Genomic DNA, 25,562 nt, shown 5'->3' on the forward strand with positions numbered 1-25,562 from the left:
GGTTGCCTACATACACTACATCCGTTCCTTGTTTCCTAACAGCCATGGTTTTATTCAGGTATAATCTCAGATTCAACAGGGAATCCTTGTTAGTTTAAGCCAATCCCCTGGTGACTCATTTTATCAGCAGATGGGGATGTGGCATTCGTTGGCCTAATCCAACCAAAGGGAAGAACATGGCTTTGATTGCCACTAGCAGCCATCTTATGATTCCAAAAGGACCCAGCCTTATAGGAGAAGCCGACAGCAAGGATGACAGAAGGAACTATGGACAGAATATTGAACCTTGATCCCATCATTGAGCATGATTGTAAAGTGCCTGGAATCACTCTCATAACTCATAAAATAATACATTTCCTTATCGTTAAGCCAGTTTGAGTCCATTGCTTGTTTGAATAACAAGCCATGCAGAAAAAAGAAATATACGTAAAAGATAAGGTTTCCTAAAGGCCCAAGGCCATGAATACCTAACAGTTGAAAGCTTTCTAAATGATTCAATAGTACATCTTATTAAACCTACCAAAAAAAATTATGTTTACTGACATTGTCTTATTCTTCTCTGCTTTATCCTTGAGAGCAAACATTATTTTATGTTGCATGTTGCTTTTTTTATTAGCATATTATTACAAATTGTAATTATTCTTTATGCCTCTTACCCGACCAAACACTCCCAACCCACCTCCCTCCCTACCCCCATCTCTAGTATTTTTAGGTTTATTCTCTCCTTTTCAAAGTTCAATGTATTATTGGGCTTCTTCTCTTCTCTTCTCCTCTCTCTCTCTGTCTCCTCTCTTTCTTTCTTAGCACCCAGTTATGAGTGAGGATGTGGTATTTCACATCCAGCCTCATCCATGTTGCTGCAAATCGCAGAATTTCATTTATTTTTATGGCTGAGTAGTATTCCATTAAGTCTTGAGTTACTTTGTACCAACCTTTTAGGTATTCATGGCCCTGGGCCCTTAGATAACTCAATAACTTTTATGTATATTTCTTTTTTCTGTATGGCTTGTTTAAATTGTTCATTAATGGGATGTTAAAGCTACTTTTATCTTTTGGCAAGACTAGGCATTCTGAGAACATTCTTCTAAGCCAGCACCTCACATAGACTCCCAACAGCTCACATGGGCTTGAAAATAAATACTGCCTTTCCCTCAAGCCTAACACGTCTTCCTCCAACAACAAAAGTAGTTATATTTTCTGGTTTGAAAACCTCTAATCTTAAAGGGTTATCAGTAAAGTCCCTGCTTAGACCCTCAACTCATTTCCAGACAGAAAAATAACTGAACCCAGATCTGGTTATAAGCTTTAGCTACTCTGAGTCTTCTGGGTGCTCTCTTATTCTGGTGGCCCTGTCTTCTATTATCCTATACTTAAGAGTTTTATAAAAGAGAAATATTTCCAATGCATTATATCATTAATATGATTCTCTTCCAGAGAAAAAGGCATTTTTTCTCTGTTGACCATGTCAAGAAGAAAATGAAAAAAAGAAAAAAAAAAAAAAAAGGAAAGGTAAAGATTTAACGGGTACCTCTAGTAATTTAACCATTTGAAATTACAGCATGTAAACTGACTTCAGAATCCAGAAAGGTCATCTAAAGAAACTCAGTATATCCTGGAAAATGCAAAATGCAAAGCTGTTCAACCACAAACGTACGGGTTCAAACTGAGAATAAAGTATAAAAGGATGCAAATATTTCTGTCAAAGTTTAATATAATATATTTCAAATAAACTAAAAATACAACTTATCTAAGTACACTCAGCTTTCAGTGTACACATTTTAAACAAGAGGCAAGGCATGGTACATTTTTTTATTCTGCATGGTTAATGTACAAAATATCCCCACTTCCCTTGAGAAACAGTATCATATCTAAAATACACCTTGGTGAAAACTGAATATTAAAACATTATATGATACTACACAAATGGATTGAACAGAAGTGAACAAAAATCCAAATTCTCCAAATTTTTAATAGTCTAAGAATATATCATAGCAATGCTAATATGAAGAAAAATGTTTGGATTTATTTTTAATTTCAAAACTCTTCTTCTTCTCCACTGAGGGGCCTTAAAGGTGAAAAGGTAATCAGGTTACCACCAAAGGAAATGTGTCTGGCATGTTCTTGATGTCTTCTCTCCACCTGAGTGAATGGATTACTGCAGTGTAGGCCTGGCTAAAGGACAAATTCAGAGAAGTCACTAAAGTAGCCATCAAGAGTTTCACCAATTAAATCTTCAACATTATTAGTTAATATTGGAATAATTAATAACATAAATAACATTTTCCCTACATAACAATAAAATTATAAATAACAATGATTATGCTACTTTCTAGCAGATCTATTTTCAAATATATTTTTTTCTAGTTGAAAAGGTATATTAGGAATAAAGGCCTGCAAAGGTGATTAATAATATGTAAATGAACTTAAGCAGCATATTCAGGATGAACAAAATTGAGGCCATATCTTAAGCTACTTATACAGAATCCACAAATCCTAAACCATATAACAGCACTTAAAAGGCCTTTTACTAGAGTGTGCTCCTGCTAGGATTCTTTTCTTTTTTCCTCTCAAATCCTACTTCAGGTTCAAATGATGCTACTGGGAAAGCAATAATTTGGGCCTAAAATAGGCAGACCTATAAAAAAATAAAAAGACATCACAGGGAGTCTATAAGGCACTAAGATTTATCAACGAGATAATGTAAAAGATAACTGTGAAGCACTTTTAATATTACCAATATATCAAAAACAGAATATTATGATTCATTCATTTCCAGGTTTACTCATAATATTATATATTATCAGAACCAATCATTCAGATTTCAGATCTGGGAACAGCATTAAATCAGGTTTACATAAGTTGGCCTTATGCTGAAGTCCCTGATCCTCTAGGTCACAGTTTATGATTAGGGAAGGCTAAGACCAAGAAAGAATGGTATGTTGGTCACAGTAACACACTTCATTCTGCTCCTGAGACACATGGCAGCCCAGAGTCTGACCACAAAGAAGGCTTTGAAAAGTGATGAAAGCCAAGATACACAGGGTTCTTAAGAAATTAGTGGCTTAAGAAAGCCAAGTATTTGCCAGACTTTATAAGGTTACCAAAAATTGCTGTTTGATTTCACACTTGCTTTAACAAATTTCTTATACTCAGAATTCAAAGATTAACAAGTCAAGGCCATTTCCTGACCCATTCTAGCAGTTGGTCCTGGAAAATTTCAAGGTAAGGCAGTAAACGAGTGGTGTCTACACCCTGGCTACACACTAGAATCACCTGGTGAAGGAAAAAAACCAACAAAGTCCTACTTCAGATCACTGAAATAAAAATGTCTGGGAGTAGGGCTGAAATCAATGCCATAAACACTTAGTAGGAAAGAGAACACTGTTTCACTCATGCCATAATGCCAGCATCAATCAATATGAGTCAGATAGCTATACCTAACAAAGAATTTGCAGTTAATAAGGAATTAGATTTCTTGAATTATATTTTAGGAATATAATACATCCATATTATACTCTTAAATAAGAGATTAAATAAATGTATGCATTGTATGCATTGTGTGTCTTTGTACACCTGGGCCTATATATAAATTAACATGGGAGAGATGAGAGCTTTTACAGGAAAGGTTCCGAGAAGGGCTAATGTTTAAAGTAGATTTAGAGGCAAAAGGTCACCAAAAATAAAGGCTGGGTAGTTTCCAAATAAAATGGCATAAATATGGTAATCTAAAAGAATTAGACTGAAAATAACCAACGATGACTGAAGGTGGGATAGACATTATCTCTCCAGGTGTATGCTTCAGAAGGGCAGAAATGTTGCCTTATATTTTCTTGTATCACTTACAAATATGTAGCATAATCCAAAGCATATATTAAATATTCAAGTATTCAACCAATTTGTCATAACAAATTTGATACATAAATAATATGGGGAAATAAATTCTCAGAGTTTAGTACTAAAACACTATATTTTAAAGTATATAAACATGGGGCTGACTGGTTAGCTCAGTTGGTAAGAGCTCAGTGTTGGAAACACCAAGGTCAAGGGTCAGATCCCAAACAATGACAAGATGTAAAGTTTAAACCTTGCACACAAATTGAAAAGTGAGTAATATTCATTTTATAAAACAAATCTAGAATATAAAGAAACTTGTTAAATTATGTTGGAAAACTTACTGAATCAAGAAGGTAGGATTCAATACTGAGACTTTTATTATCAAATTGTACTGAAAAACAAGAAAAAAAAATCTTTTTAACTTTTTAAAGAATATTCTTACAGTCAAGGGTTGTTAAAAATGGACAAAACCTTGAAAGATATGAAGAGTTCCACATATCAAATGCTGCGACAAAAATATGGCCATTTTTTGCTATAACATTCTTAAAAATGTTAAATTTCTTGGTAAAATTCTTATCTTTAATTACAGTGTAAAAAGAATCTTCTGTAAACAAATCTCATGCTTGTAATATTAAAGGTATCAAAGAGATGCTGAGAAGAACAGCTGAGGGACATTAAGTGCCTGGCCAAGGTTATGTTTTATTTTACCTTAGGCCTCAGCTTGACCAGCACCACAGAATAGCAGATGATAACAGCAGGTGGAGTGGGCACACAATATTTTATAACAAAAATATAAGAGCTGTTTTGTATTGCAGAACACCATAAGAAAGTAGGTAGGAGTAGGCATTAGGGGAAAAAAATAAGATCTTTTGAAGAAAGGTTTCAGGATTTGTGTTGAAAAGGGGAACTAAAAAAACTTGAGGGAATTTTTCTAATTTTTCTAAGTCTTTGCTAACAATGAAGGATCCCAAATAGGTCTAATGTAAATGCTTCTATATCCAGCATGGATTAGTACTGGTTGTTGATTTTTATTAGATATCCCTCAAAAGGCCTGGTGTGAAGAGTGGGGTACTACAACACCAACTAATTTTTACAAAATATTTACTGTGAGTGCCTAATTTTTCAGCCTTCATCCTTAGAAACTGGTACTCACAAACAAAAAAAGAAACTGGTACTCAGAAGTATTTATGATAATTTATAGCTTAATACAAGTTCATTAACAAAGCCTTATTTAAATATATTTAAAAGATCTCACCTGACTGAGAAGTTTTAGTTTCCTCTTCTCGTGAGATGTTATTTTGTGATGGTATATTTTTTTCAGGACTGCTCATCAAAACATCCTGTGATGTAACTGAAGGATTTAGTTCCATTCCTTCCACAACATGTAAAATTTCTTCTTTTTGGTTAGTATTAATATCATCTTCTATTTCACCAGCAAGAAGAGGCAAACTCATTCTTTCACTGGGTAAACAATCCATCTCAAAGTTTATCTTATTTACATCCTGGAAATAAAAATGCCATTACATTTAGTTACCAAAAAATGGAACAAATAAAAAAAACTTTTGTTACTGTTAAATATAAGAAAAACAAAAAAGATGACATTCTGAACACAGGCTAAAGAACATTGTAAATCGTACTGTCTTGCTTCTCATATAATTAGCTCAGATAATATTATAGAAATAGTATGATGGAAAGCAAGTTTCTCAGTAAGTACCTATACTCCAGTTCACGGAGTGGCAAACATTGTCTGTGAAGAACCAGATAGTACATATTTTAGGTTTCATGAGTCATAGGATCTCCATCATAACTACTCAGTTTTACCACTGCATTGCAAAAGTTGTTGGACATAATACATAAACAAGTGAGACAGACCATGTTACAAGAAAACTTGATTTACAAAAATAGGGGCCAAAGTTTGCTGACCTCTGCTCTACTTTACTGGTTCCATATTCATCTTGATATGAATTGAAGAACAGAAGATAGCACTATGGTTTCAAACAACCTAAAGGCCACTGAAACAAGAAACATCACTCTACTATATGACTGATTTAGATTTCCAATGGAGGGCTAGCCGGTTATACAGTTGGTTAGAGCATGGTGTTCATAACACCACAGTCAAGAGTTTGGATCCCCATACCGGCCAGCTGCCAAAAAAAAAAAAAAAATTTCCAATGGAAATTCTGGGGTTTATGGAGTTAGTTACTACATATAATGATATAAACAGATGACATACGGGGCTATGTACCACACTGGAATAGGACTTACATGGTTTACTTCAATTAAATCTTGTAATCCAGGACACTGAGTATCTTTTATTACACTGTTTCCGAAAAAGAAAAAAGCAGCATTATATTCAGATAATTAAACATATTGCTATCTTTTTTCCCCCCTCTCTGTCCCATTGAGTGACAGCTGCCACTGGTATAGTCTCAGAGCAAGGATACAATCAAGGGTTTTCTCTCAGCACCAGCTACCAAATCTTGGCCCCACCATCTGGGGGAGGACCTGTGAAAGTGCTACATATTGGTACCTTTTGACTTGTTTTGAGTCTATTCTTTACGGAGGGAATTAGTTTAGGGACCAGGCTCAAAGTTGGAGCCTGGTCCACGACGAGGCCTGATCCAGATAGACTGGTTTTAGACTATAGCTAGTTACTGCAGGACGGCCTAACAAATTTAACTGCATTCTTCCCCAGAAAGATCACAAGCCTGTTACCATACTGGTCAGTCGGGCTAATGTGGCTTCACCAGCAATCCTTTGAATCTCAGCCAAACCCAGAGGCCACATACTAGGAAAAGGTAAAGATGAAACTGACTTCTGGAGGTAGAAGCAACATTCAGTTATTGAGTAGCTGGAGTTGGCTATTTTTACTTGTTAGTTATACAGCACGATACCGTTAACTTGTATTTTATTACAAATATCTGCCTCCACATCTTCCAAGTTGTTTGTTTTTTTTAATATGTTCTATTTTTCTAGATTCCAGCTTCACTTTGCCTTTATTGCACAAAGCTGCTTATTTGTAAGATGCTCTCTTTCAGGACTATTTTTGAGAATCAAGTAAACATTTTTTTGAAGGATACTTGTAATATGACTTAAATGCAATTATGGATCTTCTTAATACAACATAATAAATGACAGGATATACAAAGTAACTGGCATTTAAGAAATTACAATAAATTGGTAATTAATAACACACAGGTTTCCAGAACACCTAAAATATTTCAGTCCCCATAAAGGTTATATATACTTTAGTTTACACTAAAAATTAGAAATTTTAAAACTCTTCCATGAAATATTTAAGTATTGAAGAACAAAAACTTTCATTTGCTTCCCTTATTTTAATTCATAGGATCTGTCCTTCTTTCCTTCCTCCCTCCCACCCTTCCTCCTTTATTTATTTACTTGTATAGCCTTGTTTGCTATGACAGCTGAATATTCAATGCTATCCTATCTCCAGATTAATAATAAACCCAACAGTCTATTCTTGGCACCATACTATAATTTTATTTCCTACTTACTTTAAAGTATCTTTTTCCTATCACATTTGCTGTGAATTTAAGTTCCGTGAACAAGGACTCTAGATAAATTTGATGCATTTGTATGGTGGCAGTACGGTATAGCATAAAAAATGCAGGCAGCATCCAGTTTCACCAGTTATAAACTGAATTTGGGTAAGTTCATAACTCTAAGTTTTCTCACTTGAAAAATGGGGATATTGAACCTCACAGGGTTGCTGTGATGATTAAATGAGATGACATTATTAAGAACCTAGAACCATGTCTAGACCATAACAGTTGTTCAGTACATTAGCCCCCTTCCTCTAAGCTCTGCCATCTGTCAAGACAGCAATTTCAAGGTATGTTCTAATCAAGGCTGGTACAAAAGTGCCAACCTCTTAACAACACTAGAGAGAGGCATCAGCACTGCTATTTTGTAGATGATGAAAGTGAAGCTAAGAGAGTTTAATTAACTTGCCTCAAAGTTTTACAGCTAGAAAGCCATAGAGGAGGTTTTGAGCTCAGGTTTCTTGAGCACCAAAGCTGCAGTCTGTTTAGCACCAAAACTCTATATTGCTTCTTTTCTTCTTAGTGCTACAGAATTTACTTTGCCCATCTAAACGCAACCATTTACCAACCTGAAATTTCACCTCAGTTTCCTCATTTATGAAAAGAACATATTGCCTATTTGTTACAGGATCCTTGTGAAATTTAATTAAAAATATATGTCTGGATATTTTACCAACTTTACAATCCAAAATGGTATTTAATATCAGCAATACCTGCTCTCAGGAATATTCGAAAACAAAGTCTTCTTATCAACATGTTTACTTTTGGTACTCTGAGGATCAGGATTCTCTGATGTAGTTTGTCTTAGAAGGCCCATCTCAGCCCTGCTCTGAGACACAGCTCTGCTGACAGACTTAGGGGTTCTAAGTCTTTGAGAAAGACGTTGAGAAGAGACAGAAAGTCCTAGAAGATGAGGGAAATCACCTCAATAAGAAAAAAGTTCTTTCATTCACTTTTCATTATAATTAGAAAGAGTGTAAATCCTACAGCTAGCCTTTTTCCTGTCAAATGTTTATTAAAGTCAAATGCCTGGGACTTTCACTTAAAGATAGAATTGATCACACATATTACACTCTACTCCCTTTTGACACTCCACTACTATAACATTAACAGAGATCATCTGAAAAAGCAGAACTCCTCAGCTGGTTAGAGCTGGGTGTTATAAATCAAGCTCAAGGGTTCAGATCCCTGTACCTGCCAGCAGCCAAAAAAAAAAAAAACAGGCAGAACTCTACAAAAACAAAGGAAACTAAAGAAAAGACAACAATAACAACAAGAACATTTCAGAAGCTGTAATGTAGATTGGTGAGTGAGATATTACATAGCAGACACAGGAAAACAAATTCTAAGCTACCAATCAGGAAAATGAGAATCAACCCAATTTCTATCACAGAACCCTGCAGAAGAATTGGTGATGGTCCCAATTATCTCTGAAAATGGAAATGAAAATGGAGCTAAAAACAGGAGAACTGGTTCAAAGACAGTTTAAAGAACAATTAGGGTTGGCCAATTAGCTTATTTGGTTAGAGTGTGATGTTGGTAACACAAAGGTCAAGGGTTCAGATCCCTATACTGACCAGACACACACACACAAAAAAAATTAGAGATCCGGTTCCTTTCCTTATTCTGTACAGCAGAGGTCAACATCCCCCCCGCTCCCACCAAAAAAAGAACTAGAGGTTTACTTCCTGAAAAACGTGAAACACAGTCTCTGGTTTAGGGGATGCCAGGTACACTTGAGAGATGGGGTATTGTATGGAAACAAGGGTAATAATGAATATTTACAAAAAAAAAAAACTTTTAAGACATTCAGCTTTCTTCCCCCACATGGCTCCTGAAAGGCTGGCAGCCAGAATTATAACCCTCCAGGCAGCAGACAGGAAGAATCTTCTCTGGGGAATCTGAGTAGCCTATGAGAAAAGACTTAAATGCAGTGATGTGTAGATTCCCAACATAATGGCCCAGCTAACAAGCCCACAGTAAAGGCCCTACCCATGTGCACAGAGCTTCCAGTCAGCTTTTCAGTGCCCTGCTCTTAACCATGAGCAGGCATCAGGATCATCCAAGGAAATCAGATCACCCAGCTTCCCAAGGAAAGCCTCTAATACAAAAGACAGAAACCAAAAACAAACAGATGAAAGTATCTCGAAACAAATACTGCCTCTATGTGGGGAAAAAAACATAAAAGCTATCATATCCTTAGGAAGATAAAACAGTGCACTTACGAGACAAGTGCAGAATGCTGTAAAATAGAACATTCAGAGAATGAGAAAGAGCTCTTAGTAATTAAAAACACGATAGCCCACATGAAAGTTGGAAAAAAATCTCCCAGGAAGCAGAAGAAAGCAGTAAGTACAGTAAAGAAAGATAAAAAGCCTATCAGAAGAAAAAAAAATCTCTTTCTGAAAAAGAGCAAAGCTTGTTTAGAGAGATGGTGGCAAACAACAAAAGACTCCAATAAGAACCAAAAGTGGTTGCCTCTAGGGGTTGGCACATGGGGTGAGAAGATTTCTTGGGAGATTACTGTTTTGTAACAAGCCTCTTATAAATTATGTGCTCTACAACTAAAACTCAGTTTTAAAAGATCAATTTTTGCCTTAAACCTTAATCTATCCATAAGGACTGAGTTGGGTACATACATGGAAGAACAGACAGTCATGAGCTCATAGCTGCAGAAACTGCCAGGATCTTTGAGAAGTAAGTAGCAAGGGGTCATGTTATTATAGTGGTAGGACATTCCTGGCTATGGAGGGAGTGCAGCTGCTTAACTTGAAGGAAACAAACCCAAACTGCACCAGATGAGATACCTAAACCAACGAGGAGGTTGTAATATACGAAGTGATACATTTATCTTTTAAAGTAAATATCTGATAGCAGGTATAAGAGAGCTGCTTGGGTTTACTTTTAGAAAACTTCCTAGTGGACATCTCTTGCTTATAAATACATAATTTCAATCAAGATAAATTCAATCTGATAAAAGTAGTCTGTGAAAAATGGCTATTGAAAAGTACAGAGTTAGAAAGTCATAAGAAGAACCGTTTCCTGAAATATTAAAAACTGGTTCTTTTTTCTTAGAAACTGAAACACAATTGATTGTACAAATCTGTGGGGTACAGAGCTGAATATCGAATACCTGTGGTGCAATATGTGATGCTGAAATCAGGATAATTAGTATATTTATCATCATACAATGCAATCATTTTTTGTGGCCCTTTACCAAAAAACTGATTTCACTAAAATATTTTAAAATTGGGAAATCAGCACATTTATGGCCTTTCAAAATATTTGCATAAAAGATTTAATACAAATGAAAATAAAACCCACCTTCTATAAGCTTCATTTTAAAGCTTTAGAGAAGTGTGATGATTTCATGCCCAATTTTCCTTTGCATCTTAAATTCTAACCCAACTGCTAGCTGACCTGAAGAAAATCACTTCACTTCTCATGCTTCCATCATTTCTCTTACCTCTTGGAGCTTGTGACCTACTTCACAGATTGTGGGGTTACATGGTAGTAATAAATGTAAGATGACTTAAGAAAAACAAAAGCAAGCTTAGAAGACATATCACGCTTAAACAAACCTGATCATACCCATCAAAATGTGATGTGCATGCATTGTGAGTAAACACAGTCTATTTTCTAGAAATCACAGAAAGCTTATATCTCTCTTCATGTGAAAATGATTTTTCACCTTTTATACAAGCCCCCATTCATCCAAAAATTAAAAAAAAACAAACCAATAACAACAAACCTGAGAATGATTTAACGGGACTTTCAACTCTGAAAAATCCAGCATCAAATACTATTTTATCAACTTCCTTTGGTATCACAGAGGCTGCTGCCTCAGTGTGTTCTTCCTGCTTAATTCTCTCTCTCATTGCATTTTTTATGGCAGCTAGGCGTTTTCTAGCAGCAATTCTTCCACCATCGTCCTGTTTTGGTTTACTCCCTATATCTGAAACAATTTTTTTCTACAAAGAGAAATTATGACATTTATTAAAGCTGTTTTTTACCATTCTATAAAAAAACATGATAAGTATATACAATTTTTATTTGTCAATTAAAATTTTTAAAAAGAAAAACAAAGTATACATAAAATATTTCACACATTCATTATGTCTTTATCAAGTTCCTAGTATGTGCCTAGTATGGGGGTAAAAAGGTACAAGACAAAGTTCCTGCCCTCAAGGAGTTTACAGCTTAGAGGAAGAGCTAGCTAAGGACAGTAAGAAGGATGAATGTCAAGTTAAGGATGAATGTCAAGTTAAAGATAAATTCAGAGGACTGGAGGAGATTATGATAGTCCCTAAGCCTATTTTCAGAGATATGAGGAAGGCTTACAGGAGGCAGCACCTAAGCTGAAATCACAGTTAACCAGGCTAAAAGATGGGGTAACGAAAGGGCTACATAGAGAGAATAGCACATTTGCAAAGCCAGAAATTAAAGAAAACACAGAGGAAGTGGCGAGAGATAAGCAAAAGACAGATTATAAAATATCTTGCATGTATTCGTTTTAAGGAGCTACGTTTAGGCAGAGAACAAAGAAATAGAATTATTATTGATCATTAAGCAGTAGATTAACATTAGCAAATTTGTGTTTTAGAAAGATCACTCTGGCCACAGCCTGGAGAATAGGCTGCAGGGTTACATGCCAATTAAGAAAGAGACTACTGCAACGACACTGGGAAAGATGATGGTAGTTAGATTAAGGAGAAAGATGGAAAAAAGTGAACAAGATTCAAGAAATATGTAAGAGGTAGAATTGAGGGACTTACGATCTATTGGATGTATATGGGGTGGAGATAGTAAAATAGAAAAAGGAAAGGACCAAAAGAGATATCCAAGTTTCTATCTTGGATAGCTGGTGGGACGGTAATACTATTCTTTGAGACAGGCAAACATTAGTGTGTGTGGAGGTGATTTCAGTGTGGGATACATGGATTCTTAAGGTACACTGAGTCATGATACACAGAACTAGAGTTTAGCAGTCCGTGTAATTTGAAATACAGATTTGGGCATCGTGACAGGGTGGGTAAGATTGCACAGGAAGAATATGGAAGGAGAGAAGAGAGTTAAGGTAGGAATTCTAAATATCAAAAACATTTAAGGGATAAATGGAAAGACAAACTTGCAAATACAAAGAATGGGCAGAGAAGTAAGAGGAAAATCAGTAGAATATAATTTCAAGAAAAAGGGAGTAGTTTGTATTTAATACTGCAGAAGGGTTAGATTTTATAATTAAGTGTTTAATAACTTCAGCAACTAGTGGATTAATAACCTTGATGATAACTAGAGGCAAAAGGGGGTTAAAGTGGATTTCTATTTTATGTATCTTAGCAGGAGGCTGAGGAGGACTCAACCTAACACAGCTACAAAAAAATCACAGAAAAATTAGGGAGATAAATGGAAACCAAAAGAGTAAAGATAAAATATAGACAACTTTTTCAGGAAGCTTGTCTGTGATTGGGAAGAAATGAGACCAAGGGGGAAGAAATAATTAGAGGGAGATGTGGACACCACAAGTTGGTTGGTTTGTTTTAACGTAAACAAAGATAAAACACTCAAACATGTCTAGAAACTGATGGAAGAGAGGGAAGAGAGAAAACAAGGGTGACTGATGGAATGAGACATTAATAAATAAGAGAGAAAAGGAGTGGTATACAGGTAAAAGATTAGCTTTATTTTATTTGTTCAATAATCTTAACAGTAGCCTATAAAACAAAGTACTCATATAAGGAGAGACACCTGGCAATAACAGGCAGAATTACAGGTCTCTGAGATGATACAACCATTACCTCCATCACTGATAATATTATTTCCACCAATAAGTATGCAATATGAAATACCCACAGCAGCTTTAACAATGAAGTAACATCCTTCACTATTTAGATTTGAAATTCAATCACTGTCCTCAAGGTCCTTGTCATGAGACTTCAATATAAAATGATTTTATAGCAAGGTTCTTTAAATACTTTAACACCTAAAACTCCTAAGATAGAATTTAAAAGAGTTTTTATTTGGATTATATAGCATAATAAAGTACCAATCTAGACAACCTGAGTTTATAACCACAGGTATTTTTCTAAAATCATAAAGAAAAACTGACAATGCTTGGTTTGAAAAGTGTCCACCTGGACCAAAAATTTTGAGTTCAAAACAATACTAAAATAAAAAAATCATTAAAAATAGATAAAAATGAAATCTATCATGTTAACAAAGCAAATTTTACAGGAAAAAATAATAGTAAATTTTACAAGATAATGTATAGGGAAGATGACATGTTCTAAAGAGCCTCTTTTCTATTTAAAACATTGTTTCATTCTGAAATCATACAAAAAAACAGATTAAATAAGAGAGGGGGCATAGCCCACTAGTTAAGGATATGGACTCTGGGAGGAGAAAGTCTGGCCTGAAACCCAGCTTCACCTTGGGCAAATTTAATCTTTCTGGGCCTTAGATTACTCAACCTTAAAATGGGGACAACAGCACGCACCTCATAGGATTATTGTAAGGGTTAAATGAGTTAATATATGTAAAGTACTTGTAATAATATTTGGCACTTAGAAAGCATTATATAAATTATCTACCACTACTATTATTATGACAACAAAATGTATAAGTACTGTTTAAAGAATAAAGCCAACACTCATATAACCCACTGTCTGGTAACTTACAAGCCCTTTGTGCCACAATACAATCACAACCCCTACTTTCTTCTCTCCAGAAATAACCATCCTATATTTGGTATTGATCCTTTCCTTACTTTTTCTTTAAAGACCATCAGGACATTGTCAGCAATATATGGAACTTGCTTTGTAAAATGATAAGAAATCTGAAGCTAAATGTTTTTAAAACATAAAAACAAAAATTTCGCCCAGCGCTATCCCGAGTCCAAGTGGTGGGGGGCCAAGGGCCTTGGCCATGCTCCCCACCCCCAACCAGCCCAGCTGCAACCACTGAGCCACTACAGGAAGTGCCCTGGGCTCTGTGGAGCCAGGGTGGTGGCCCTCCCTGCCCCCACCAGGGCTCGGCCACGGCCCCCCCGACATAGCCTGCCCAGCAACAACCACCAAGCCTCAGCAAGAAGGGCCCTAGGTTCACGAGCTGGAGTGGTGGGGGGCAAGGACTTTTGCCACACCCCCCTGATATCTGCACCCAGCCCAGCAATGACAAGCCACCGCTGGAAGCCCCCCAGTATCCCCTGTGGGAATGAGGGGGTGCCACGGCTCTCAATCCTGCCCCTCCTCCTTCCTCCTTCTTCCATCACATTTCCTTCCCTTTTCCACTCTCCCTCTCCCTCCCAACTGCCCAACTGCTCTGCAACAGCATCCTAGAATGTAAAAAACTAATATTAATAAAAGTACATTTTCTTTAAAAAAAAAAAAATTCATTAGAGTAGAAAAGTTTAAATTAGAAAGCTGCATATAATACCCACAAACTTACCCGAAAGACTTTTTTGCTTGTATTATTATTGTTCTGCCACCCAGATTCCTCAAGTTTGGTCAGATTGTTGAATTTTTGGTTTACATCTTCTATCTGTTAATAAATAAAGCACAAATTTATCAGATTAATGCTAACCATATTAAGGTTATAAACGAACTACGGCTTCATCACAGAAATTGATAATGGGGGGCCGTTCCCTTGGCTCACTAGGGAGAGTGTGGTGCTGGTAGCGCCGAAGCCGCGGGTTCGGATCCTATATAGGGATGGCGGGTGTGCTCGCTGGCTGAGCGTGGTGTGGACCACACTTTGCCAGGGGTTGCGATCCTCTTACCGGTCCAAAAAAAAAAAAAAAAATTGATAATGGTTAATCAGAACTGGTAAATTATTAAGATTACACTGAGTCATTCTGAATTTAGTGTTCAAATCGGGAATTCTTATGGTAAAATTGTTCATTATTATTTTTGGTTTTACAAAACTCCAAAATCTACATTAAGGATGTCATATTTTAATAACTCTCCTAAATTATTTTTGATCACTACGATCTAGATCTATAGGAAAAATATCCTAAAAGTTTTTGTTTCTTAAATCACACAATATGAACACAATCTTTTTTTTTTTTTTTTTTTTTTTTTTTACAGTTTGTATATCCATTCCCTTACAGCAGACATCTTGGTTGCTTCCAAGTTTTGGCAATTAGGAATAAAGCTGCTATAAACATCCATGTGCAGGTTTCTGTATGTACATAAGTTTTTTACTTATTTGGGTAAATGCCAAGGAATGCAATTGTTGGATCATATGGGAAGAGTATGTTTAGTTTTGTAAAAAACTGCTGAACTGTCTTCCAAAGTGGCTGTACCATTTTGCATTCCCACCAGTAATGAATGAGACTTCCTGTTGATCCACATCCTCACCAGCATTTGGTGTTGTCCGTGTTTTGGTTTTTTGCCATTCTGATAGGTATGTAGTAGTATCTCTTTGTTGTTTTAATTAGCAATTCCCTAATGACATCAAGCATCTTTTCACATACTCATTTGCCATCTGTTATCTTCTTTGCTGAGGCATCTGTTCATCTCTTTTGCTCATTTTTTAATTGGGTTGTTCATTTTCTTATGGCTGAGTTTTAAGAATTCTTTGTATATTTTGGATAACAGTCTTTTATCAAATGTCTTCTGCAAATATTTTCTCCCAATCTATGCCTTGTCTTTTTTTCTTTTTTTTTCCTGGCAGCTGGCCAGTAGGGGATTCAAACACTTGACCTTTGTGTTATCAGCACCATGCTCTCCCAAGGGAGCTAACTGGCCAACATTCATTTTCTTGACACAATCTCATTTTGAAAGATTCAAATAAAATATATCTACTATCTAGTAGGATGGAAATTATAATCCCCATCCTTCTGGTACTTCCTGTCTCCTCCAAAGAGGTAACCACTGGGAACAGTTTGGTAAATATGCTTCAAGTCCTCTTACTATGCATCTATACACACATATCCTCTCAACCTTGCTCTCTTAAATGTCAAAATGACTTAGGATTACACTTATGCTCAATTGATTTTTAACAAAGGTGAAAATATAATTTAATGGGAGTAGCCTTTTTAAACCCTTTTAGAAAATAAAATAGCCTTTTAGAAAACTGGATATCTACAAACAAAAAGATGAATCTAGACTCTCACCTTATGCCATACACAAAAACTACCCAAATGTTGCATAGACTTAACTGTAAGAGTTAAAATATTTTTAGAAAAAAAAAAAAATAGGAAAAAATCTTTATGAGTTGTGGTTAGGCAAGAGTTCTTAGACATGATGTCAAAAATCACAACATAAAAGAAAAAATTTTGATAACTTGAACTTCACCAAAATTAAAAATGTTTGCCATTAAGAAGATTAAAAGTCAAGCTAAAGGTCAAGGGTTTGGATCCCTATACAGGCCAGCCACCAAAAAAAAAAAAAAAAAAAAAAAAGTCAAGCCACAAACTCTCAGTATTCACAAATAACATTTTTGATAAAGGACTTGTATCCAGAATATATAAAGAACACTTACAACTCAAAAGTAAAAAGACAACCCAATTTTAAAAATGGGCAAAAGAAGGTACATGAATGGCTAATAAGCTCATGAAAAGATACTTAATATCATTACTCACTAGAGAAATATAAATCAAAACTACAATGAGATACTTCACACCCACTAAGATGGCCATAATAAAGATAGATAATAACAAGTATTAGTGAGGATGTGGAAAAACAGAATACTCCTTCTTCATTGGTGGGAATGTAAAATGTTGCAATCACTTTGGAAAACAGCTTGGCAGTTTCTTAAAAAGTTAACATAAATTTACCACATGACTCAGCAATATTTAGGTATCTACCCAAAAGAAATGAAAAGATATGTCCACACTAAGAGTTGTATGTAAATATTCTATAGATTATTCATAATCATCAAAGGGTGGAAACAATCTAAAAGTCCATCAACTAGTGAATAGTATCCGTACAATGGACTACTACTTCTCAGTAATAAAAGGGTACGAAGTGGAGATACAAGCTACAACATGGATGAACCTCAAAAAGTAAAAGAAACTAAGAAGCCAGATACAAAAGACCACATACTGTATGATTCTGTTTATGTAAAATGTCCCAAAAAAGCAAATCTATAGAGACAGCAAGTAGATTAGTAGTTGCCTAGGGCTGCAAGTAGGAATAGGGATTCACTGCAAACAGGCAGGAGAAATGTTTTTACAGTGATGAATATATGTTCTAAATTTGGACTGTGGTGATGGCTCTACACTCTGTAAATTTATTAAAAATCATTAAATTGTACACTTAAATCAGGTAAATTTTAGAATATGTAAATTAAACCCCAATACAACTCCTTTGTATTAAAAAAAATCCCCCAGAGCCAATTTGGAGTGGTTCCTACTATCCAAAGATGGAAAATGAGGGAGGGAGAAATCAGTAAAGGGACACGAAAATCAACTATGTTGTATATTGATAAAATAAAATTTTTAAAAAGATGGAAAATGAGCATCAATAAAGATAACTGTAAACAAGGTAAACACATCAAATACCTTCAAATCCATAAATTGATAATGAAACTAAAAAACACAACATTAGTTAATCACTGAAGGATACTAGTGGACCAATTCATTATTACAAAAACTGTTCATAAAGTAATGCTTACATTTTTATGACTACATACTACATAAACACTATCCACATCTGGGCCACATATAGTAGTTACTGAGATTGTTTCCTTCCTCACAACTTCTCTAGACTTAATAATTATTTTGCTTTTTGTTTGCTCAGTTTTTTATATATCTATCAATTCACCTCTAAACTTTGCACAATAAGTATAAGTCTCCTCTTAATGTAATTAAAAAAACAAACAAGGGCTGGCCAGTTAGCTCAGTTGGTTAGAATGTGGCCCTGTTAACACCAAGGTCAAGGGGTCAGTTCCCTGTACCAGCCAGTAGCCAAAAACAAACAAACAAAAAGCAATCAAACCAGGTATTTGTTCAGTTCAGCTTCCTAGAGCGCTGGGCCTCCTGCTCCAGTCTGAATTGCTACTTCCTAAGCTTGCTGCATGTAGTCATCTTAGACAGCTCTTTTGTTTGCCATCAGCCACTTCCATTAGCCCCTTTTGGGGGATAGGTCCCATCCTCCTCCCCTTTTCTTGGCTTACTCCTTCATTCTTGTAAAGTACACTCTGAGTTTCCTGAGAAAGGTGAATGGGAGGAGGTAAAATTTAAAACCCAGTGCCCTTCCACCTTTACACTCGATGGCTGGCTATATAACTCCAGGTTGGAAGTTATTTTCCACAAGAACTTTGAGGGCATTGTTCTTCCAGCTTTCAATACTGCTGTTGAGAAATCCAACACTTCTTTGATTCTTGATGCTTTGTATAAAATTTTCCTCTCTCTGGAAGCTTCTAGATTTCCCCCTTCATCCCAAGAGTCATACAATTACCTTTAATGATGTGAACTGGTGTGGGTCTACTCTGATTCACAGTGCTAGGGCTCCTTCAATCTAGAATTCATATCCTCTATCTCCAGAAAAAAACCCTTAAGTTTCAATGATCATTTGCTCCACATTATTTTTTTCTGTTTTCTTCTTCTGGAATTCTTACTATTTGGATATTATATTTCCTAGACTGGTCCACTTAATCTTATCTAGTCTCTTCTATTTTATATCTCTCTTCACTCTACTTAGTGGGAGGTTTCTTAAACTTCATATAACACCTTTCTATTTTATCTCACATTTCTGCTCTCATTTTTTAAACTTCAAAAAGAGCTATTTTTGTGGTTCTCTGAATGTTCTTTTTTCAATAGGTATTTTTATTTGACAGATGAAGTGTCTGGTCTCTTTAAGAATATTAACATTTGCACCCAAAAGTTATTTTTTGCTTCTATTATCCCCATTTACTCCATCCAAATAGCTTTCTTCCTAGATGTTTGCTTTGGCCTCTTTCTTTAAGGTTTGAAGCTTTTTTCAAATGTGTATCGTTGGCTATTGGTTCTTGAAATGGCATGTTATATGTTTATTTCTATAATAAGCTAAAAAGGCTAGAAAAATGTCATCTCCCCCCCATACTTTTACTGACCTTCCTAGTGATTTCCTCTATTATAGCACTTTCTACATTAGATGATAATTACATGTTGTGTCTGAGTGTCAATAATCAAACTATAAACTCCTCTGGGACAGACTGTGCCTTTTTATCAATTCCTGATACAATGCCTGGCACACAAAAGGAACTTAATAACTGCTAGTTGAAATGAACTCCGAAAGAGTAGATGAACTCATTTCCCACGTGTAGAATCATAATAGACTATTCAAGAGTTTAATAAAATCTCAGTTTCCAACCTATCTATAAATTATTCTGACAACATGGGGGAGAGAGGACACCAATCATAAAATTGAGATAGTGCTTAACAGCTCTAAAGGTGCTTTCCAATGTCTCATTTAATATTAAAGTTACCTAAGCAGCTAATGTTACCCCATTTTACTACTATTACTATGTTAAAAATAAAAATCAAAAGTTAATAAATTCAAAATACTTGGCCACATACCTGAAAACTAACCATATCCCAAAATCCATCCAGATCTGTACAGGTAGTCTCCTTTGCACCTCGTTTATATTCACAATCATTCACCAGTCCTTCAAACTGTTTAAACCTCTCCTTCATAAGGAGTCTTGTTTGACCAACTGTTGTGCGAATAAGATCTTTAGCTAAAGGAAATGAGGTTTTTTATAGTTAAAGAAAAATACGGGATTTTTATTGCAAGCAAACAGACTGATAAAAAGACTTAACCCTAAATATCAGAGGGCTTACAGAATTGAATTCGTAACTTAAAGTAAAACAAAAAATATCTACCACAAAACTTTATCAAGCAAATACTAAGCTTAACTATTCAATTCAATTCCTGCTAAAAAATTAGCAATATTCATTCCCATACACACATTGCTACATAATAAACAGCATTCTACTTCTCCTTATATTTTACAATAATTCAACCTCAAATGACTCATTGCACATAGCTACCTAAAAAAGACTTACTGATAGCACACAAATGAATTTTTCTAAACAGCTTTCCCAAATAAGTAAAATCAAGGAACTCTTTAGAAAATCGTTTTCATATTGACTTAGGTAACTTTCATTCAGAAAATCTTTTTGTATAATTAGATAATACTAGATATTGACATGGCCAATAAAGTCATATCTAAAAATCTAGTAATAAAATAGACAAATGTCTAACTCAAAGGATAGACAATATTCTACTTGCATCTTTTAAGTCATATACCCTTTTAGCACAGAGATATTAAGGAACATACGTTGAGATATGAAAAATTCTTATTATTATGAATACTAAAACTATAAAGTTGGATATTAGATTTTTAAGTTTCAGATGACTGTAACCATATTAAAAGAAACAGAGCTAAGAAAGCAAAAAATATAAATGTTTCCTCACCATCATCTGGAATGTCCAATTCAAGCTTCCTGTCCCACTCAAGGCAGCATGAAGTTAATTTCTCAGTTTGTGACTGAAGAGTATTTCTAAAATTACGACATACATTTCAGTTTTGCAAGTGTTCATTATACTAATATCTAAGTATTAGTATTATGATACTATAATACATAATATTAGGAAGGTATAAAAGGTAGGCACAATATTAATTTCCCACAGTTGATGCTTATCTTATTCAATGTGATTTATTAAAAACCATAAATACAAGTTGATACCCAGTGAATGTACATCCTTCAATATCTTAAACTTACATGGATGGATGGAAGGATGATGCCCATTTTTCAAGCTAACATTTCTAGTTTGTTCTGTTCTCATTTCTCAGGGTTGATCAGTGTCAGACATTCCTTAGTGTGCGTTAGATTCTCTGTTATAGCCCATGGAACTAAGGCCAACCCAACTGCCAAGAGTAAACTGAAACTAAAAACCATAAGTCTGGGATTACAGTGATAAGGCCTTAGAGATTCTCTCTCATTATTAGGCTTTGCTTGTCTGAAGGCAGTGGTTCTCAACTGGGATCAATTTTGCCCCCCAGGGTACCTTTGGTGATGTCTAAAAACATTTTTGATTGTCATGACTAAAGGAGTGCTACTGGCCAGGGATGCTACAAAACATCCTACAGTGTACAGAATGGATCCCCATGACAAGAAGTATACAATCTAAAATGTCAATAGTGCCAAAGTTGAAAAACCCAAGCCTAAGAGAAATTTAATGTTTCTATATAAAAGGCATATATAAAAAGAGAAATTGGAACCCTTGTGCACTATTGGTGGGAATGTAAATGGTACAGCAGCTACAGAAAACAGTATGGCAATTCCTCAAAAAGTTAAAAATAGAACTACCATATGATCCAGCAATTCCACTTCTGGGAATACAACCAAAGAATTGAAAGCAAGGTCTTGGTTCTGGTCAAGATGGCAGAACAGACGCTTCCCAGTGTCACTCTCTCCCACAAATCAACCAATTTACAACTATAAAAATGTAACATCAGCCAAGCTGGGGCCACTGGAGCTCAGGGGAAGAGGAGGAGAGACCCGTAGAGTACATGAAGGTGGGAGAAACCACAATGAGAGAGAAAAAACTGCTTTGAAGGTTTCAGGCCGCAGCTGTTTTAAGGCTGGAGCTGAAAAGCGCATGGAGCAGGAGCCGGCAGAAGCCACAGCTGTGCCCTTCAGATGGAATTACTTGGAGGCGGCAGGGGAGAAGAGGGCCTTGGTGGCCCCCAGGACAGCAAGACCACTAATAGGGTTCCCGGGACCCATGCAGGAGCGAGGAATCAGAACAACTGAAAAAAGGGAGCCATTCAGAGGCTGGTGAGTCATCACACAGGACGGAGCAGGGCCTGTCCCATGGGAGGTGTTTGGAGCATGGGTGGTAGGAGAGACAGGCCCACCAGGAGAACATTGGGACACAAGAAGTAAAACTGATCCACCCCCCAATCAGCACAGGACCACTCAGAGGAGACTGGTCAGGAATGCAGAATTGCATGAGGTGCAGTTTGATGAAAAAACTCAGGCCCAGATCAGAGATTCTACACAATCCAGATCCAGGATTGCTCTGGAGAGCCGGAAGTACATACAAGGTCAACCATTAAACCCTGAGCTGCACAAAAAGCCTTCCTTAGGGAAACAGCAGCAAAGCAGCAATTTAGCTCAACCACACAGCTCAAGTACTGGTTCCCACAGGAAGTTCCCCCGTTTTAGAAGTAAGCAAAGGACAACAAATTACTTCTGGCCCAGGCACACCACCAGTGCCTTGGGGCCTGCCTGGGAAACAGAGGCTTGGATCCAGGGACCAGACCCCACTCCCACATCCAGGTACATGGTGCCAGTGCCTCAGGGCCCACCAAGGGACCCAAGGCATGGAGAAGGGGACCAGATCCCCCTCCCACAACCAGGCACACTGCACCAGTGCCTTGGGGCCTGCCCAGGGACCAGAGGCATGGAGAAGGAAACTGGACCCATCTCTCACAACCAGGCACGCTGCGCCAGCACCTCGGGGCCACCCCCTGACCTGAGGCATGGAGCCATAGACCGGACCCTCCTCTCACAACCAGGCACACCATGCCAGTGCCTTGGGGCTCTCCCGGGGACCCAAAGCATGGAGAAGGGGACAGTACCCCCCTCCCACAACCAGGCACACTATGCCAGCACCTCAAGACCTGCCCAGTGACCTGAGGCATGGAGAAGGGGACCGGACACCCCTCCCACAACCAGGCACACCACGCCAGCACCTCAAGGCCCACCCAGTGACCTGAGGCATGGAGCTGTGGACTGGACCTCCTTCCCACAACCAGGCACACTGCCAGTGCCTCAGGGCCCGCCCAGGGACCTGAGGCATAGAGAAGGGGACCAGACCCCCCTCCCACAACCAGGCACACCATGCCAGCACCTCAGGGCCCACACAGTGACCCAAAGCATGGAGCTGGGGAGCGGACCCTCCTCCCACAACCAGGCACACTGTACCAGAGCCTTGGGGCCTGCCTGGGGGCCCAAGGCATGGAGAAGGGGACTGGACCCGTCTCCCACAACCAGGCACACTGCACCAGTGCCTTGGGGCCTGCCTGGGGACCCAAGGCACAGAGCCAGGGATCAGACACACCCCACAACCAGGCACACCACCAGTGCCAAGGAGCATGCCAAAAACATCACCTCCATGTAGATGGCCCACCACAGCCACCACTATAACAATGGCTGCCGTGAAAGTGGCAAGACGCCACAACTACTATGCTGATGGTCCACCAACCACTGGAGTGTATTGACACAAGGAGAGTCACCAGCAGAGATAAAAAGAAAATGTCTCCACAAAGTCCATTTCAGAGTGACAGAAGAAGCATCTGTTCTACGATAATACTGGGGGACCTGATCACACCTCTCAGCAATGGACATCATCCAGGCAACAAATCAACAGAGTAACCATTATCCTTTCAGAAGGAGAGAAGAATCTAGGGTAATTAGAGGGGGAAGGGGGGAGCGAAGGGGGGATGGGGAGAGATTGGACAAAGGGCATAAAAATAATTACAATTTGTAACAATATATATGCTAGTAATAGTGATTTGACCAACATATCTCAATGTTGAACCCCCAAAATATGTATAATCAATTTTGATTCAATAAAAAAAAATACATTAAATAAACAAACAAACAAATAAATAAATGTAATAAAATAGTGAAACGTTCTTCACGGAATTTATGGCAGAACAAATACACAAAAACTGAAGTGTTGATTGAAGAAGGTGTGGAGGTAGAGTAGAAGCTAGAGCCACACCAAACTTTCCCTAAAGAGCATCATGGCATTCTGTGGTTACCCATGTAAGATTCTAAAACTGCTGCACATTTATAAAATATTATATATGCATCTAGTAGATAAACTTAGATATTTATTAAAATCTTTTTTTCCCCAAGTCAGTCTGTTAAAGATAGTGAATGATGTATTCTAGTCTCCACAACAAATGCATTCCTGTGACCTCTCCCTGCACTCCAAGAAGCTTTTGTTTATGTTTCAATGCTCTGGAATGTGTTGATTAACATTGTGTATCTACTATATATTTCTTTTAGGCAGCATCTTTTAGTAACATAAAATTACTGCCTTTATTCCACTTCAAAGCTTTTCTCCTTAAATTCTCTTGTTCTTTTACCTTTTACATTATAAGAAAATATACTTAAATTATGTTTCTATTCCTACATATATAGTATATGGGCACAGTGTATATGTGTATGTCAATGTATTTGTATATGCAAATGTAAATGTGTACACATATCTGTATATATTATTTACATATACATATATAAAGTATATATATCTTTCTAGTATATAATTCTATCTTCATTTCTTAATCCCATACTTTTTCTGAAAAAAAAAAAAAGAAAGAAAGAAAGCAGTGTCTCAAAGAGATATTTGCACACCCATGTTTAAAGCTGTTCACAACAGCTAAAACATGGAAGCAATTCAAGTGTCCATTGACAGACAAATGGATAAGCAAAATGTAGTCTATACATACAATGGAATAGTGTTCAGCCTTAAAAAGGAAGGAAATTCTTTTTTATTTTTTACTTCTATTACTTTTTAAACTTTACTTTTTAATTGACATGTATTCATTGTACATATTTATGGGGTACAGAGTTATATTTCAATACAGGTATGATATGTAATTATCAAATCAGGGTAGTTAGCATATTATCATTGCAGAAATTTATAATTTCTTTGTGATGAGAACACTTGAGCTACTCTGTTCTAGTCATTTGAGAACAATAAACTGTTAATTTTAGATGCCTTGCACTCCAGTATACAAGTAGAAATTATTTTTCCTATCTAGCTGTAATTTTGTATCCATTATCCAACCTCTCCCTATACCCCTCTCACCTCCCCTAAGGAAAGAAATTCTGACATGTGCTACAACATGGATGAACCTTGAGGACATTATGCTAAGTGAAATAAGCCAGTCACAGAAAGACAAATACTGATGATTCTACTTATATGAAATACTTAGCATAGTCAAAATGTAGAGACAGAAATTAGAATTATGTTTGTCAGGAGCTGGGAGGAAGGGTGAATGGGAAGTTATTTTTTTAGTTGTTATAGAGTTACAGTCTTAAGGGATAAAAAGTTACGGAAATTGTAGTGATGGTTGTACAACATTATGAATATATTTAATACCACTTAACTGTAGTTTTAAACTCATTAAGATGGTAAATTTTATGTTATGTAT

The 25,562-nt window shown here is 36.7% G+C and overlaps 1 protein-coding gene and 1 non-coding gene across 2 annotated transcripts in view; both read right to left on the reverse strand.

The window, feature by feature from the left end:
* Nucleotides 1-1,703: 1,703 nt before the first annotated feature.
* DLGAP5 (DLG associated protein 5) overlaps nucleotides 1,704-25,562 on the reverse strand; it is a 39,370-nt gene continuing 15,511 nt past the window's right edge. Inside the window, exons 10-18 of the mRNA XM_063090864.1 lie at nucleotides 20,801-20,886; nucleotides 19,900-20,060; nucleotides 14,844-14,936; nucleotides 11,152-11,371; nucleotides 8,114-8,303; nucleotides 6,100-6,154; nucleotides 5,090-5,336; nucleotides 4,176-4,225; nucleotides 1,704-2,172 (exon numbers count right to left, since the gene is read on the reverse strand). Of these exons, the coding sequence (XP_062946934.1) occupies nucleotides 2,035-2,172; nucleotides 4,176-4,225; nucleotides 5,090-5,336; nucleotides 6,100-6,154; nucleotides 8,114-8,303; nucleotides 11,152-11,371; nucleotides 14,844-14,936; nucleotides 19,900-20,060; nucleotides 20,801-20,886 (1,240 nt within the window). The 3' untranslated portion in view covers nucleotides 1,704-2,034. The remainder of the gene's footprint in view (nucleotides 2,173-4,175; nucleotides 4,226-5,089; nucleotides 5,337-6,099; nucleotides 6,155-8,113; nucleotides 8,304-11,151; nucleotides 11,372-14,843; nucleotides 14,937-19,899; nucleotides 20,061-20,800; nucleotides 20,887-25,562) is intronic.
* LOC134374424 (small nucleolar RNA SNORA30/SNORA37 family) lies at nucleotides 6,226-6,354 on the reverse strand. The gene has a single exon (XR_010023271.1). It is a non-coding gene; the product is annotated as a small nucleolar RNA SNORA30/SNORA37 family (small nucleolar RNA).

Source organism: Cynocephalus volans, chromosome 3 (assembly GCF_027409185.1).
Source record: "Cynocephalus volans isolate mCynVol1 chromosome 3, mCynVol1.pri, whole genome shotgun sequence".
NCBI classification, from domain to species: domain Eukaryota; kingdom Metazoa; phylum Chordata; class Mammalia; order Dermoptera; family Cynocephalidae; genus Cynocephalus; species Cynocephalus volans.